General features: G+C 47.5%; 2 protein-coding genes and 1 non-coding gene across 6 annotated transcripts in view; 2 read left to right on the top strand and 1 right to left on the bottom strand.

Moving 5' to 3' along the window:
* Positions 1-1997, top strand: part of LIMD1 (LIM domain containing 1) — a 65745-nt gene extending 63748 nt beyond the window's left edge. The window contains exons 8-9 of one of the 2 annotated variants that reach the window (XM_028087047.2): positions 141-326; positions 429-1997. In XM_028087047.2, coding sequence (XP_027942848.2) covers positions 141-278 — 138 coding nt within the window. In that variant the 3' untranslated portion in view covers positions 279-326; positions 429-1997. Of the gene's footprint in view, positions 1-140 lie in introns of both variants that reach the window. The other variant, XM_028087046.2, reaches the window with a different exon arrangement.
* Positions 1998-9151: 7154 nt separating this feature from the next.
* On the bottom strand, positions 9152-9224 carry TRNAR-ACG (transfer RNA arginine (anticodon ACG)). Its single transcript has one exon. It is a non-coding gene; the product is annotated as a tRNA-Arg (tRNA).
* Positions 9225-9525: 301 nt separating this feature from the next.
* Positions 9526-17680, top strand: part of SACM1L (SAC1 like phosphatidylinositide phosphatase) — a 56671-nt gene continuing 48516 nt past the window's right edge. For all 3 annotated transcript variants that reach the window (XM_088028758.1, XM_028087022.2, XM_028087021.2), the window contains exon 1: positions 9526-9662. Coding sequence is in view for 1 of the 3 variants with exons in the window: in XM_028087021.2 (XP_027942822.1) it covers positions 9631-9662 (32 nt within the window). In the remaining 2 variants the exon portion in view is untranslated. The remainder of the gene's footprint in view (positions 9663-17680) is intronic.

The following is a 17680-nucleotide window of genomic DNA, read 5'->3' as shown; positions in this document are numbered from 1 at the left end:
GCAGGACTGCCCGGTTCCGCGCCGGCATTCGCTGCCCGCACAGCCCGCTCTGCTGGTCCCCGGGACGTCGGCCTTTGGGTCAGCCTTGCAGTCCTCTCTGTGCTGTTCTGCTACCGCTGGGCCTTTTTGCCTCCCCCCAGGACTGCGGTCTGGAGCTCAATGATGAAGACGGCCACCGCTGCTACCCCCTGGAGGACCACCTGTTCTGTCACTCCTGCCATGTCAAGAGACTGGAGCAAAGCCCCTCGTCTGCAGCTCTTCACCAGCACCGCTTCTAGCTGGAGCCGCTCCCAGACCTCCCGTGGGAGATGACAAGACATCCGGCTGTTAGTTCCAGCGGCCCCCCGGGGTGGAGCCGGGGTTGGGGGGAGAGGGGTTAGGCAGGTAAGTTTCTACATATACACCTGGGGTGCCTTTCCTTGAACCAGGGAGCTGAGCCCTACCTGTGTGGCATGTGTATTTTTCCAAGTGCCTTTCTGCACCGCCACACCCTGTCACATTACTCAGGAAGACACTCCAGCTGCGTGTGGCATGTGACGGGGGATCGCATCCGTGCAACCGAGGGCACCCTCCAGCCCCTCTCGGATGGAAAGGGTCGCAGTGAGCGTGTTTCACAATATCCTCTGAAGAGAGATCTCAGCTGCCGATACAGCTGCCCTCTCCTGTCCCTTGGGAAAATACCCACACCCAGATGCTATCCCCCGCAACTGCATACACGTACACAATATGATTTAAGATTGCGTTCAGACGCGCGCGCGCGCGCGCACACACACACACACACACACACAGCATTATTTAAGACTTCCTGCCTCCCCAGAGACTCAGTTCTTCTCTTGAATGGCTGCACATTTTCATTGCATTATGGCAAGAGGGACGCTCTCGCGGGTGCTATCTTAGGAAGAATTTGCTTGCTAAACCAGAGCCAAGTTTTGAAATGAGTGAGCCAGGCAGGGCTTCCTCCTGGTACACTGACCGCGTTTTGTGTGCCCCTGCAAATATTCACTCCCTTGAAGGCAGCTGGGAGCCCGATGGAGATTTGCCCTGTTCCAGCAAAGTGTGCTTTGGGTCAAGGGCTTGGTGCAGGCCCAGGCCTCCTTTGCCCAGCTGTTTACACTGTTTCTCTCTGGAGCTCTCGAGAGTCCGCGACTCCGGAGTCGCTCCCACAAAGGCAAGCCTCAGAATCCCACGTGGGGACATCTCTGTGCCTGTTTTAGTTTCTTTAGTTAACCACAAGGTTTGGGCCATCCTGCCCACCTGCTGAGAGCTAGCCCCCTTCTCCGCGGGGGAGAGTGTGTGTGTGTGTGTGTGTGTGTGTGTGTGTGTGTGTGTGTGTGAGATATCTCTAAGCAGCACAGGAGGGGGTGCCTCCGGAGTGTGTGTGTGTGTGTGTGTGTGTGTGTGTGTGTGTGTGTGTGTGTGTGTGAGATATCTCTAAGCAGCACAGGAGGGGGTGCCTCCGGATAGATGAGTATGTTCACCTCGCACGGCTCTCCCTCACCCAGTTCTGGGCACAGGCAGTGACGTGTGAAGAGACCTGTATAAGGTACACTGCTTTCGTCTGGGTTTTCTTCTTGTTTTTAATCGTCTCCCCCCATTCTCAGTCTTCCACACACACAAAATACCTCACAGATAAGAGCTTCACCAAACCACAGATGAGGCATTTGGCCGTTGCACTGACCTCCCAGGCCTCCGTCAGTGCGTGCGGAGTCTCTGCCTCCACGCGGGCCAGACACCAGCTGCTCAGGTCACGGGCACCTTAACTAAAGCTCGGCTGCCAGTGGGTCAGTTGGAACGTGGGTGTTACTGCCCTGATGCAGTTAATCAGGCAGGTCCCCCCGGGGTGAGAGGGCCACGCACCGGCAGGAGTTCAAGACCACCTGTGCACTCAGGAAGCACGGTTGGCCCTGAGTATCACACACTCCTGAGGCCAGACGTCCGTACCCCTGGTATTCCTATGAAAAGATGGTGTAAAAGAAAAATAAAAAGGCTGGCTGGCATTTGCCCTCTCAGTCCGTGGGGAGGGCCCGCCGGAGGGCAGGGGCCAGCCTGGGAGCATGGCACCGGCGTCTGCTGTCCGCCTCATCACCTCACCCCCAGGGCAGCGGGGGGGCCACGGAGGGCGGGCGGGGGAGCCCAAGGCACGTGGGACTCGCAGACTTGTCAGTGGCCCGGCTCCCGACTCGAGGCCGCGTTTTGATTCATTGGGTAGCAGCTGCTCTAAGACGCACAGAATTGGCCCCGAGAGTTGTCTCCTGTTCTTCTTACGTTCATTCTGTTAAGACGGCCAGATGTCACTTCAGCCCAGGCTGTGGGCTTTCGTCGATTCCGTGGCACAGGCCAAGCCTCCAGAAGCCCTTGGATGCATGCGGCCGGGGGAGTGAACCCTGGGGCTGAACCCCTCTCTTCCCGGAGTCCCCAGCTCTGCTCTGGCAAGGCTGGCGGGGGGAGGGGGGGAGCGTCTTCACTTGGCTTTGCCAACCTAGGAACGTTTCTGGCCTTGCTGACCCACCTTTGCTGCACCTGCGAGTCCAGCAAAAGTGCAGAAAATTGCCTGAGAGCAACTGTCAGAAACGGATTTGTTTGCAAATTGGGCAACTAGTTTTTTAAAAAAATCTGTGATTAATTTTTTAAATGATACGTTTTAAGTGGCCTTGATGGAGGTGATTCAGATAATCTGCAAATACGGTGTTTTCTACTGTTGAGGAAAGAACATTTAAGAGACTTTCCAGAAGCCCGAGAAACTGGGGCGGCGAGTTGTAGGAATCTCGCGCCAGTTCCGTTTCTCAGGCTCTGGCGCTAAAGCCACGAGGGAGATGGGTCACCTGCGTGTATCTTAGACATTCTGTAAGCTGTTAGCCAAACAATTGTAATGGGGTTGTATTTATAGGCACCTAGAAAGGAGACACAACGACCCGGTAGACCAGGAGGAATTTGTTTATTTTAAAAGGTAGAGCGGATAGCCCTTCCTGAGTTCCCTAGGTAGCTCTTGGACTGTAGATAAACAAGGAGTATTAAGGTCTGGTGGCAGACCCCAAGGCCAGCCTCCAGCCTCCCCCCTCCCCCCTCCCCCGCCTCATTTGGCCCAAAGTTTTTCCCTCCCCCACAGCGAGGACCATTCAGAAGCTGCCAGGGGGGTGTGAGGAAAGCCAGTGACCTGGTTTGGCCTGCCCTTCTCTCTCTGGTGTTCTCCCACCTGCGGCTGGGGAAAGAGTGACGTGTTCAGCTCTCACCGTGGGAGGGCATTACGCCCTGTCTGGGTCATTGCCCGTATGTACAGGGCAACAGGACTTCCCACTTCTCTGTGGTCAGTGCTCGAGTGAGAGCCTCTTTCAGCCGAGTCCACTGAGGTGGGGCCACCAACCACGTGTGCAGGACTTGACCTCACACCAGCCTTGTTGCAAGACGCACTCATTGCAACGCTGTCTGCCAGGAAACCCAAGTTCTTTGTAGTCTCCGCGCCAGGAATCAGTTCTCATTTCCAGGTTATTTGAAGTCAGTCTTAAAAGGAATAGAATACAACGAGTAAAATATATTAGCTATCATTCTGAGCCGGAACTGGACAGATGTGGGAAATTTCTGTATAGTGTGTGAAAATTTCACCATGCAGGGAAATTATTTTCCTCTGTATCTCTTCTTTTCTTATAAAAATTATTCAAAATTGTACTGTTACTATAAATTCTTCCAGATATTGTTACTACAGAATTACTCAGAATTGTACTGTTGCTATAAGATTATTCAAAATATCATGCCAATAAACTGCATCAATTTGTAGACAATTAAAAGTGCTCTCCAACAGGATGCTCATTGGGTTTTCTTCTGTGTGTGTGGAAGTAAGCAGACAGTGCTTCTCGCTAACTGGATTTGGTCTTCTCTTAGAGCTCTGGATCCTTAAGGGTGTCAAAACTACAAAAGGTCCCAGATTTTACCCTCCTTGCCAGCTAATAAGGTAGCATGTCATGGTTTCATGGAACGTGGTGGAAGTTACGAGACTCCTAGGTCAGAGACAAAAGACAGGTGAATGCAGCACCAGCCAGGAGCACTTTATCAGCATTTTATCAGCATCTGCGGTTTTAATCAGCATTTACACTGACTCCCTGAGCTGTCGTCCCTCTAGGGTCCCATGAAGAGGTGCCCACACTTACAGTGGGCTGCATGACAAGGGGACACCCGAGCCTAGGGAACCTCAGTCTTACAATGATGGGTAAGCCTGCCTGCCTGTTGCTCCAGAGAGAGACTCTTGTGTCTGCCACCCAAGACATCCTAGAAAGGACAGTCTGGAACTAAAGCAGTCTAGCTCACAGGTTGTGCAGGAACATGAGTGACCCTTGGAGAATCATTTTCCAAGAATCGGCAGTTCCTTCGCCTGGGTCCTCAACATTGAGACACGAGGTCGTGCTGCAGGGGTGGTCGCTCTGTCTCCTTTTGTGTATGTTGTTTTTTTCTAATGAGTTTCTTTCTGATCAAAGAATCCCAGAGGTGAGTGGCCCTCTGGATTTGAGGCCAGCACGCACAGGAGGGCGGTGCTTGCAGAGTGAGGGGGCTGAGTGTGTGCTTGGAGTCCCTGGGGTAGGAGAGGGGGTCCGGGGACTTGTTTTTCACTGCTCAGTCTAGGGCTGCTTCAGGCTTCAGGTTAGTTCTTATGGCCGCCAGGGACCCGGGAAAGCGGAGCATGAGGGTACTGATGAGGGTGGTGTCTTACTGGAAAATAAAACCTCTTTTTACGTGATGAGAGAGCACGTATACTGATTTCACAAATGAGTTTTCCTATGACCCTGATGCCACAAGGGATGAGACCACAGTCAGGGGAAAAGGTGGCCTGGGCCCAGGTATGCCGGTGCCCCAGCTTTGGGGTGGGAGGTGGTGATGAGGCCCCGATTTGCAGTGTTTGCTGGTTTCTATGATGTACATCTTCCCCTCATGGCCAATTTCAGGTGATCCGTGTGATGTCCTTGAACCTGGGCGTGGGACGAGATGGCACGGTCAGGAACAGACACTAGCCAGCTCAGGCCTTTGGGCCATTTGGGGCTGAAGCAGTGGGGAAATCTGCTTTGGTCTTAGGTTCCCCGATTAAAGCAGTAACAACAGTGGCAGCTGACATTCCATTGTGTGCTCACCGTGTACTAGGTACTATTCTCGGGGCCATATTCTTTATAATCTTTTAGTTTATGGACAAGGCAACGGAGTCACAGAAAGGTAAAGTAACTCTCTGAACATTGAGGACCCAGTAGACCAAGCCGAGATCCCATCCCAGGCAGCCTCACCCAGAGGGAGTTGTACTGCTCTGGCTATTGGAGGCAGTAACTCGGCTTTCAGTGGATTCCTTCCTTAGAGCCACTTAGCCTGAAACCCTCATTGCGGGGGGGGGGGGGGGGGGGGGCGTCGCTGTTCTCTGCTGGTGTCTGTATTGGTTTCTTTTTATTTCATTTTATTTATTTGAGAGAGAGAGGTAGTGAGAGAGCACAAGCCAGGGGGCAGGGAGAGGGTGAAGCAGGCCCCCCAACGCGGGGCTCGATCCCAGGACCCTGGGATCATGACCTGAGCTGGAGGCAGACGCTTAACCGACTGAGCCAGCCAGGCGCCCCTTGGTTTCTTATTGCTTCTGGGACAAATAACCAAATTTAGTGGCTTAAAACAACACACATCCCATGGTTCTGGAGAAATGGGTCTTCTAGAGCTCAAATCCAGGTGTCAGCAGAGCGAAGTTCCTGGGGAGAATCCGTCCTTTGCCCTTTTCCAGCTTCTAGAGGCCATCCGCACTCCCTTGGCTTGTGGCTCCGTCTCTGAAGTCTGTCGCCACACCTCCCCTCTCTCTTCCCCTCTGCTTTCTTGTAAGGACTCATGTGATTACTTTAGGCATGCCCATGTGGTCTAGGATAGTCCCCGTCTTGTCTCCAGACCCTTAACTAATCACATCTGCAAAATCTCTTACTTTGTGGGATAAGTTATTCAGGGGTTCTGGGAATTAGACCATGGACATCTTGATGGGGGAGTACTATTCGGCTCACTACAGAGAACAACGAAGTTTTTAGGTGGGATTATTAGGTGCATTTTCTTCAAGCATTGCTAAAAGTGGGGTTCACATTTTCCCTGGGTTGAAAACCGAAGTGCTCCATATATGAAAGTGAGTTGGACCTTGGATTCTGGGTGTAAAATCAGAATAGGCCATACTCTGTGGCAGGGGTGGGACTAAGCCAGTGTTCTGGTCCAGAAGAAGGTTCCAGGTATGTGACAGCTGCAAATGTAACACTTTAGGAGAAGCCCTGGTTACCTAAGGCACTCCCATCACTTAGTTATACACACGTCCCTCCCACTGATCCAAGCCCACAAGGACAGGTGGCTGTGGGCCCTGAGTTGCTTAAGGGGCCTGGCCCATAAGCAGGCTGGTGATAGAGGGGAAGTGAGGAAATGCACCCAGTTTGGAGACTTGGCAGGAAGGCGACCCCACAACAGACGTAATGGATCAAAATATGTAAGAGCTACATTTGGGAGCCACACTCCCCTCCAGAAGCATGGACATAAAAGCAGGCTGCAGAGATCATTTGTATAGTGCCAACAAACCTCATCTGCAGCTAGGATTGCTGCCATGGGAAGCCCCTTGGCAGATTTTGTAAAAAATTATATCATATTCACATAGGTAACATAATTTCACTATAGGACAACTTGGCTAAAGGCGTCCACTCATATTACTTATCCTTGCCTGATTTCTTATCCTGAACATTGTTCTCCTTAGATCGGATTTTGGCTTGTTAGGCATTGAAAAGCCCCAGAAGAATGTCTGTTTCTGCCTGGATTAGTTTCCATTTTCCATTCTCACTGAGTGTTCATAAAAGCCTTGGCCTGTATTACACAACTGGCAAAGAAGGTTCAACCTTTGTGTCTCTTTGTTCTGATCGTGAACTTCTACATGGTGACATGTTTAGAGTCCGGGCGGGCACTCTCTGCAGGGTGGTGGCTGTTCCACTAGAAGCATTCTTTTCTTAAAGCCTTAAGAGGTAGGCTGCAACGTATATCCCCATTTTATTAAAGGAGAGGAAACGTCAGAGCCCACAGCTGGTGAGTTGAAGCATCATCAGGACTTAGAGATCTTCTGATTGAAGGCTGAGGTGCACACGTGATCGTCATTCATGCCCAGATCCGGAATCACTGAGTCCACTCACGTGGTCACCCTCTGGTGCACAGTAAGCTCAAGGCCAGGATGGCTTTGGGGTCAAGAGCCCAGACTCAAGTTCTAACTCAGGCTCCACCACTTAATTGCTCAATAACCTTAAGCAAATTTAGTTCCCGCACACGTAAAAATGGAGATAACTGAACTTGCTTTATAGGATTGTTGTGGGATTGATTGAATTAGTCCAAGCAAAGAGTTTAGAACCCTTAATCACTCAAGAAGAGTGATAGGCTTAAGACCTAGTTGATCTCGGGCGCCTGGGTGGCTTAGATGGTTAAGCAGCTGCCTTCAGCTCAGGTCATGATCCGAGAGTCCTCGGATCGAGTCCCGCATTGGGCTCCCTGCTTCTTGGGAGCCTGCTTCTCCCTCTGCTTCTCTCTCTCTCTCTCTCCCTCTGTCTCTCATGAGTGGATAAATTAAAAAAAAAAAAAAGACTTCGTTGATCTTTCCACGAGGAGGACCAAAAAATAAATTACAAACGGATTAAATGGGAAAAACAATACAAACACACAGAAAAATTTTGGAAAAGACCACATATGCCATAGAAGATACCGTAAAGTGAAATATTGGTAAATTGGAATATATAGTAGTGAAAATTACATTAGGTTCAAAAATATTGAAGGAAAAGGTAAATGATAAACTGGGAGAAGACTGCATTGTGTTTGAGAGCCAAAGAATTAATATCCTTTATATATTAAAAAATCTAACAGACCTAAGAAAAACAATACACATACATCAAGAGAATAGATATATCAAGTAATATATGTAAAAAGAAGTTCCGTTTCTCTATTATGAAAATTGCAAAGAAATCATAATGCAACCTATAATATTCAGTGTTGGTTAGCAAGCAAGAAAACAGATGCTGTTAATGGAAGTGTGTTGGTCTTATTTTTTTTGGAGGGCAATTTGAAAATATGTTCGAGGTCTCAAAATGTCCACCTGATCATTCCACATCTAGAAATTTATAAGACACATCAGAAATAATCCAACACAGGCATTATCTTTAAAAAGTGTTAAATTGACAACCCAAATTCCCAACAAGAGGGTAATGCTTGAAATTATCTAGTTCCTTGGATGGGGTAGCTTCAAAGTATATTTAATAACCTTAAATCTCAGACAGAAAGCTAAGGGGACAAAATGGGAACACAAAGACATTTCTAGTACAACCCCAAATTTGGAAAAATACGTGGGCAGGTATACCCATATTAAAAAGCCTGGAAGCAAAAATATCTAAAAGGGAAAAAAAATTAATAGCAATCATCTCGGGATGGGAACTCACATTATTTTTATCCCAAATAGTTTTCTGTATTTCACAACTTTTCTATGAAAAGGAGGAAAAGGAATGTCATATTGGAAAGATTAATTGATCGATGTCCGATGTCTTGGCCAGTCCACGGGTTCGAGTCCGCTTTCCTCCGCAGGTTTCGTGACTTCGGAGGTCTTCAAGCCAGGCATAATCTAATAGGCCAGATAACCTGGGGGGTGATCTCACCGTAAAAACACTCATGTTTTAGGGCATCCCAGGGAAAACTGAGGGCCAGGTGGCCTTTGCACGAGGAGCCCTCCGAGGACAGGGCTGCGGGGGAGCCCACGCCGTCCCGGGAAACGGGCTGCGCCGCTATTCACGTCACTACGGGGCTCTCTGCCCTAGGGAAGAAGGCCAGAACCGCTGCCTGGAATCCGCTTCGGTGTCACCGGGTGGCCAACCTCCGGCCATAGCGCGCCCCCCCGCTCCAAACGGCCACCTTTTCAGGGGTGTCTTCCTATATGTACCCCATCTATCGGGACGCCTGCATCATCACAGGAAGCTCTGCAATTTTACAAACCACCTCACGCAACTCCGGGTGCCAGACACAGCTGAAAAGATAACATTTCAGGCAAAGTGGCGGTAAAATTCAAGGTATTTAACCTTCACACTCTAGTCAGAGTCCTTTCCAGGGAGATCCTGTGACATCAAAGCAAATGGGGCAAAAAAAAAGCACGCCGCGAGCCAGCCAGGAGTCGAACCTAGAATCTTCTGATCCGTAGTCAGACGCGTTATCCATTGCGCCACTGGCCCTGTGCTAGCTCTGTACTCGCAGTGATGTAGATCACCCCTGATGCGGTTTCAACAGGTTTCTCTACACCAGCGCAGCATTTCTGCCCCGGCGCCGCGGCTCCCGCCTACAGCTCCCACGGCTCCGCCTTTCTCAAGCAAACACTCTCCGCCAATCCGCAGCGTCTACGTCACGGCGCTCTTCGGCGCGCTCCAATCCGCGCGCCGGACAGCTTCTTTCGCACTCTCTAGAGCGCGCACTAAGTTTGTCCGCGGCCGCCTCCCGTCCGCTGGGGGCCGAGTGGGGCGGGGAGAGGGACGGGACGACCCGGGCGCTGCGGCCGCGGAGCTGGGTGAACTGTAGCGCGGTGGCCGAGGTGGCGGCGCGGCGGGACGGGTGGAAAGAGGAAGAAGGAGCTAGTGGTGCACGATGGCGGCGACGACCTACGAGCGGCTGAAGCTGTGAGTCCCGCGGGCCGGAGGCCGTTGAGCGAAGGGGCCTGAGGGGCGGCGGGCGGGGCGGCAGGTGCGGGCCGCCCGCCTCGGGCCGGGCCCCTGAGTCCCGGGGCTGCGGGCCCGGTGTGGGAGCCCCAGGCAGTCCCCGCCCTCCTCTCCCGGCACGGCCGGTCCGGGAGCTTGTAGGTTGCGGCCGCCCCAAGGCCCCGCCGGAGTCGCCACAGGCCCGGGAGCCCGGGAATGACAGCGTCGCCGGCCTGCTTCCGCCTGCTCGGCCTCAGCGCCTACGGCGGGAGAGCGAAGCTGCAGATCCGCTTCCAGCGAGCCGGGGTCGGCGTTGCGATGCGGCAAGCTCGGGGCGCGCTCCTCCCCACCCGCCTTGTTTGAGAGGTGGCGGCTAAATTTGTCTTTATTGCTTAGCAGAGGAAAAGAGCAGTTTCTTGTTGTGTTTTGGGTTTTTTTGTTTGTTTGTTTTTCTTGTGTAATGGACCCATAACCGCACGTTACAGTCCGCACACAAATCGACATACCTTATCTGGGCACCAGAGCCAGCCTGACCAGCCTTTCAGGTGCAGAAAAAAAGAACCGTCGATACTCTTGAGATCCTGAAGGATTTATTTGGTTTTTGAATATTATACGGCTTAAGCACAAAGCAGGTTAAGTTCCTGCTGACAGCCAGAGGCCATTCTTGAGAATTTTGGCACTGCAGATTGACTTTTCGGTAAAGCCAAGTTCTTGAGGCTTTGAGAAAATAGGCTCTGGTTGTTAGAGTTGTAAATTAAGTATTTGTAGGTTCTTTTGGCTTCTCCTGAATAAATAGAAATGTGCATTTCTTTTAGCATACCATCAGCCCCTTGGTTTTCTTGTCTCTGAATAACTTTGTTCTATTTTGGGTTTTAATATTTTACCTCTAGACTGAAAGGCCCTAGTCTGGGAATGTCCTTGACCTCAGAAGCAAATGTAATTTTGGGGAAGCTTACCTTTCCCTAAATGAGCTAAAATACCTTGGGACTTAGGCAGAGGGATCATATTTCCTTTGTAGGGATATGAGGACATCAAAATGTGGTTTGGGCACTTCCCATGCTCTCTGGAACCTCAAACTCACTTAACTTTCTGGAAGGTTCAATTTAAAGTTCGGGTGCAAAATTGGGAGTGAGGTCATCTACTTGACATGAGATGTTTTGCAGAAAAGATGATTACTTTTTCCTCAGCCCGCTCCTTTGCCACTTTCGTGTACTGGAATTCTCTTTGACAACCCCAGCCGCACACTTCCTGCACATTTTCCTTGCCAGGTTTCCTTATTCTCTCCCAGTTCCCCTCTGCAAGGTGATCACCTTGTTGGTGAATGAATCCAGCATACTGTCTTTGACTAGGGTACTGGCTAGGCCAGTGTCACGTGTACTCTGCTGGCTAATTAGGTTATTGTTGACTATCTGATAGTCACTGAAGGGTTTAATATGATCCTACACCAGGTCTCAAATGTGTTTAAGCAATATGGAGCCTTGGCTTGATGCAGTTCAGTGTTAGGTTATGAAATGCCGTTGAATTTTCCTGTGGCAAAGATTGAACGGGATGGAGAACTTTGAGAATTCTGATGATTGCTTATATGTTGCCAAGGAGTCACTGTTCATCAGTCCGAACCTTAAAAAAAAAAAAAAAAAAGGAAAGAAAAAGCTCTATAGCCATGAAAGAGAAGGGAAATTTGGCCCTTAAGTAGTGGGGATGATGCTTTTGTATTGATTTTTGTAGAAGTGGAGACTATGAATTTGAGTGAGAAAGTAAATCTGGGGTTATGTGAAAGTCAGTCTCTAATTTGTCAGTCCTTAACTTTATTCCCCTGAGAGAAGGTTTGAGTGCCAGTGTATATGTGAAGATCCAGCTTTCCTATAGTTTTGTTTTTCTTACCAAGACGTTTGTGGGTTGGAATCTCTTCTTTTTGGCCCTTCCCGCTTTGAGGTATGCAGTTCAAGGTTCTTAAATGTGGCCTCTGACCTAAGGGGTGTTCTTTTTTCGATGCATTTGGACATGGCAGTAGTTTCTGACCCATGTAAGAATTAGGACGTAATAGCCATTTTTAAAAACACGCCTAGAGATGTTTTAAGAGAGAGCCATACAAGAGATAGTTTGAACATTTATTACAAAACTACAGCTACCACTGAGTTTGTCACAATATCAAAGTGCCCGGGATGTTAAAGGGTAATTTGTTCTACATTATGTCACCCATTTGCAGTCTGTCTCTGTCCTGCTATGAAGTTCACCTTCCTCATTATTGCCCTGATTTTATCAGCTGCTCTCCTGCTTACAGTCTCCAGTTCCGTCTTGCCAATAGGACTGAGCCCACATTTCTTAGTCATTTGGATTCCAGCCTCTTTCTAAGCTAACCCTTAACCTTATTTCCCCTATTCACTGCATTTTTTCCCCTTTCCACCGACTTGGCCACCCTCTTTTAGCCTCAAGCTTGGGCTTATTTTATTTTGATCCTTCTACCAAAATGCCTTCTCCCCGTCTTCACATGCTAATCACAATCATGGACCCGTGGTAGAGCTGAGTGGTGCAGACAAAGAGACTTAGATTCACATCCTGACCTTGTTACCTGCTTTGTGTCACGGCCGTGTTACTTAATCTCTGAATCCATTTTTCGTCGGTGAAACGAGAACGGTCCTACTTCACAGGATTATTACACGATTGAAAGAGAGTGTAGATAAGATACCCAGTGTAATTTACAGAGATTCACTTTCTCTGAGAAGCCTTTTCCCCACATCTTTCCCTTCACTGAGCTCCCAGAAGAGTCTACTGTCACAGGGACTGGACACCGGACGTCCATCTGGCTTGCACATTCTGTTTCTTTGGATTGATGTGCAGTGTATTACCTCATAGACAAGAAGACTGGAAGTAGAATGATCAATCCATAGCAATGTTTGCAGACCTCCCACTGAGCAGGGAGCCCGACGTGGGACTCGATCCCAGGACCCCGGGATCATGACCTGAGCCGAAGGCAGACACTTAACGACTGAGCCACCCAGGCGCCGTCTACTTTCTTTCGCTGTGATTTTGACTCCTTTAAGTACGTGATAGAAGTGGAATCACCCAGTATTTGTCCCTTTGTGACTGGCTTATTTCCACCGAGCATAATTTACTCAGAATTCATCCACGTTATAGCATGTGTCAGAATTTCCTTTTTAAGGCTGAATACTCCATTTTATGTGTATACAGCATTTTGTTTACCTGTTCATCTGTCAGTGGGCACTTAGGTTGCTTCCACCTTTTTGGCTGTTGTGAATGATACTACTGTGAGCATGGGTGCATAAATATCTCTTTCAGACCTCGCTTTCAATTCTTTTGACCATAAACCCAGAGGTGGAATTGCTGGATCATAAGGTAATTCTATTTTTAATTTTTTTTTTAAGATTTTATTTATTTTTTGACAGAGAGAGACACAGTGAGAGAGGGAACAGAAGCAAGGGGAGTGGGAGATGGAGAAGCAGGCTTCCGGTGGAGCAAGGAGCCCGATGCGGGGCTCGATCCCAGGACCGTGGGATCGTGACCTAAGCCAAAGGCAGACGCTTAACGATTGAGCCACTCAGGCTCAGATTAAATGCATTTCTATTAAGTATAATAGAATTGCCTGCATTGAGTTTAACTCTTAGTCCTCTGAATTTTCTTTTTTATCTCATACTTGGTCAGCAATCTATAAAAGCAAAATACCCAACCAAATGAAAGCAGAGTAGGAAGTGATTGTTATTTAAGTATTCTGCAATTTTGATGTATCTTCCAGAATATGTGTCATCTTAACAGAAAGCAGAACCCAGGGTTGAGAGAAACAAGGCAGTAGTCTTGTTCCATTAGAGTTCATGGTTCATGCCTGTTGGATTTGGACAGTCTCGCCCGACAGTTTATACAGGACCAGGGCTCTTTTTACTGTACAGTATTATTTTGAACTTCAGAGATTGATATCAACAGCATAGTTAATGACCATATAATCTTCTTAGATGGAATCTCCTTGTCTTCTGAAATCTATTTCATAAAAAAAGTAATGTGAGAGTTTAATGAAATGAGCGACTTCACAGCAATTGAGGGCCATTCTTTTGGCTGTAGAGAAAGGATTTTCTCCCAGATTTTTGGTTCTCATTGAAGCTTCTATCTCGGTTTCCATGTATTTGTTATGTTGAGAATTCAGTATAGCCTGTTGGCTGGTTAATTTTGAAAAGCTCCAGGCGGAAATTGGCACCAGTGACACTTTGTAGGCTTTCTAATCAGAGAACTGTTCCCTCTTTGCCCTCTCGTTAGTTACGCCATACCCTCCAATCCAGTTGACATTTGACCCGCCAAGATCTTTCCTTAGCTAGGAGAAAGGAAAACAACTTTTAAATCCTTTTTAACTCTGTCACTGAGCCAAAGAAAACATTAGTTAAGGGCCATAGAAAACACCCAGCAATGTAGATATTTGCTGACTGAGTATGTTGTATTCTCTAAGAATAGTGATTGAGCTTCTGCTGTCTTCTCGTGTGAGAAACACCAAGGAGAATGGGTAAGCAGAGTCCTTGTCTACAGAGACCTGGTAGCCTATTTGGTGAAGCTCCCCAACAAAAATAACAATAAGACCATGCGCACCAGCAAAAATTAACACCACTGGATGGTTTACTCAGGTGTTTCTGACAGTAAGTGCTACAGAGCTGAAGTTAATTTCACTAGCTTTTGAAATGAAACCTGGGGAGCATAAAACTTACAGAATATGGTTTACTGGGTAAAGCACATATACTTCAGGTCAATGTTAAGGGCAATTAAAGAGTGGTGGGAAGAGGAAGACCGCAGAGGGGTGTGTAGATGTGTCTGAGTTGAGATGACACCTGCTGTGCTCATTAGTGGGATTCTGAGTCCTCACTACCATGACTCTTCTTAGAAATGTTGATTAGTTGGCAGTCACTGTTCATATCTTCATTGCTCCAGTTCTTAAGCTGTTTTCAGTAGCATTATCAGAATAGGCTGGTGGCAGCACCAGCAACTTGGATTCTAGCAGTGTCGCTCTGAGAGGCAGGATCCAGCAACCATTCTAGAGCCTTTGTTGGGCTAGAATTCTCTATCTTGATCCACAATTACTCTTATTTTTGTTTTTGTTATTTTAACACATTATGTATTTATTTATAAAATATTTTATTATTAGAATGAGAGAGCACGGGGCGGGGGGTGAATGGAGGGAAAGGGAGAAGCAGACTCCCCACCGAGCAGGGAGCCCACGGGGCGGGCCCAGGCCTATCCCTGGACCTTGAACTCATGACCTCAGCCAAAGGCAGACGCTTAACCGACTGAACCACCCAGGCACCCCTTAACACATTTTTAAAACCTAATTTTTATTTTAATATAATACCTGTATATGGTTTAGAAGTCATCAGTACACAGAGCTTATAATAAAAGAGAGCAGAGCACCCTTCTGCATTCCCAATTCCTACTGTCCCAGGGACATCGACTTTCAACTTGTTAAGCAGTTTCTTCTGGTATTTTACTCCACATTTCTTTCTTTCTTTCCTTTCTTTTTGTTTTAAAGATTTTATTTTTTGAGTGATCTCTGTACCCAGCATGGGGCTTGAACTTAAAACCCAAAATCAAGAGCCAGCCAGATGCCCCTTTATTCCACATTTCTGAACAGCATGCTTGTACCGCTGTTTCCTGCATTTTTTCAGTTTCAGTTCTCTGATGACTTCCTACGGAGGATGAGAATTTAGCTTTTATACCTCTCCCTCTTTTCCTCCCTTCTCTTCAGTATATTTATAGTAAGCATTCAGTGTTCACATTGCTGTGCTCATGTAGATAGCGTTCAAACGAAGTCAGTAGTTTATTTCCTCGTAAAAATGTTTTGCTTTTCCTGGAATTGAAAGGTTCCTTTTATCTTTTTATTTGCTTGACTTGTTAAAAACTGTGCCTATTGCTAATGAATCTTCAGTCTATGGGACAGCAGTAAAATTCCTCTGAAACACGTTGGGTAACTGAACTCATTTTCTTCTCCGAGATTTACTTCTGGGAGCCCTGTACCCCCTGCTTTAATCCGTACTGGCTTTTCTTTAGGCCTGTTGCATAGCTGTGGTCCCAGACAATACCTTCGTCAGGAGAATTTTTTTTCCACTTCTGTCCTGTTTTGGATTCTCAGACTACCTCTTGATGTATTCCATTTTGGTGAAACAAACTTTTCCTTCTTTTTTTATTTATTTTTTTTTTAAATATTTTATTTATTTATTTGAGAGAGCGAGAATGAGAGAGAGAGAGAGCACATGAGAGGGTGGAGGGTCAGAGGGAGAAGCAGACTCCCCGCTGAGCAGGGAGCCCGATGTGGGACTCGATCCCGGGACTCCAGGATCATGACCTGAGCCGAAGGCAGTCGCTTAACCAACTGAGCCACCCAGGCGCCCACAAACTTTTCCTTCTAAGAAAGATATCTTTTGAGATGTTGTACATCTGAAGGTGTTTTCATTCTATCCTCACACTTGTTTGATAGTGTGATTAAGTGTAGAATTCTCAATTAGAAATTATATCCTGTAGAATTTTAAAGGCCTGCTGTTGACTAGTGCAGTGTGTTGTTGCTGGGTAATCCAGTAGTGTGACTGTTGACTATTTCAGTTCTTCTTTCTTTTTAATTTTTTTATTTTTTCTGGAAACTTTAGGATTGTCTTTGTGTTGTGTTTTGAAGTTTAATGCTTAGTGTGTTTGTGTGTTTTCCGTTTTTTGTTTTTCACTATTTCTTTGAAATATTTTCTTTCCTTTTTTTCTTGTGTGCTCTTTTGGAATTCCTGCTGAATTTATGTTGAATATTCCGGATCAGGCTCTTCTCTCTTTCCCCCTCCCTCCCCCACTCCTTCCCCCCTTCCCCCACTCCCCCCCCACTTCCTTCCTGTGTTTTCCTGCTTTAGAGCTCTTATCTTTTTATTCTGTTCTCATGGAGAGTTCTTCAGTTTTATCATCCAGTCTTTCTGTTGAATAGTCAAATTATTATTTCTGCTCTCAGTCCAAGAATATGTTCTTGCTTTCTAAATGTGCTTTTCTTGTTCTTATTTCATGAATGCAATGTCTTCTCTCTGAGGCCATCAATTATAAATGTGTTTTGAAGTTATAGTCTGTTCTTGGTATAGTTTGTTGATCCAGAGTTGTTTTTCTGTTTGTTTTGGACTCTTTCTTATGTGATGGAGCCTTTCCTAACATCTGGTGATCCTTGACTGTCATTTCATGTTGAGGAAGGAGGCACTGAAAATTGATTGGAGGGTCTGCCTGTGGGTCAGGACTTAACTAACTGGTGGCTTTTGTGTAGAGTGATTGCACAGGAACTCAACTCTTTCATGTTGAGGGGGAAGCTAAAGGTCAGCAGTTGCTGGTCTTTGCTTTCAGGACAAGTTTCTTCAGAGACGGTATTCAAAGCTCGTGTGAGGGCTCAGGGAGAGGGATGATGTGAGCTGGGCTGCCAGCATTCTGGGAATCTGGCAGAGGAAGAGGGTTGGATGAGTTTTCCAGTCTCCAAGTAGACCTTCTTTGTCTCCTGACTTCACTTGGCTCTCTCCATGGTCCTCAGCTGTGCTTGATGTCTGGAGGCCAGAGAGCATCTTCTGTTGAACTGTTCTAAGCATTAAATCCCAGGCTCGGGGGGGGCAGGTGCCTGCTGTAGGTTTGATGGGGATCTGAGCGACTTACACAGACTGTGAGCCACCTCACCCCTACCTACCCCAGTCCTTGTTACCTTTTCCTTCTGGTTCTTGAAGCTTTTCAGCATTCTGCTGCTGGAATCTGCTTGCTTTGTTGGCTCTCACCCCACCGGTGATGAGTCTCTGTGGTGACTTAGTGAGTTAGCTCATTTCCAAGCACTCTCCCTCTTCCAGACCTGCATTTGAATGTCTAGTGTCTACCCCACGTGCTGCACGCAACTGTTGGTACCCCCCAGATTCCATGTTCTGAAAGAATATCAGGGCTCTTTTTAGTGGTTGGTGTTTACTCTTGGAAATTCATTTCATCCTACTTCAGTTAAATTTTTTTAATTTTTTAATTTA

This window comes from Eumetopias jubatus, unplaced genomic scaffold (genome assembly GCF_037043125.1).
Source record: "Eumetopias jubatus isolate StellerSeaLion01/CBP00866 unplaced genomic scaffold, mEumJub1_p1.0 scaffold_1, whole genome shotgun sequence".
Lineage (NCBI taxonomy): Eukaryota > Metazoa > Chordata > Mammalia > Carnivora > Otariidae > Eumetopias > Eumetopias jubatus.
The sequence above is the reverse complement of the archived record's forward strand: the minus strand, read 5'-3'. Positions and strand labels throughout refer to the sequence as shown.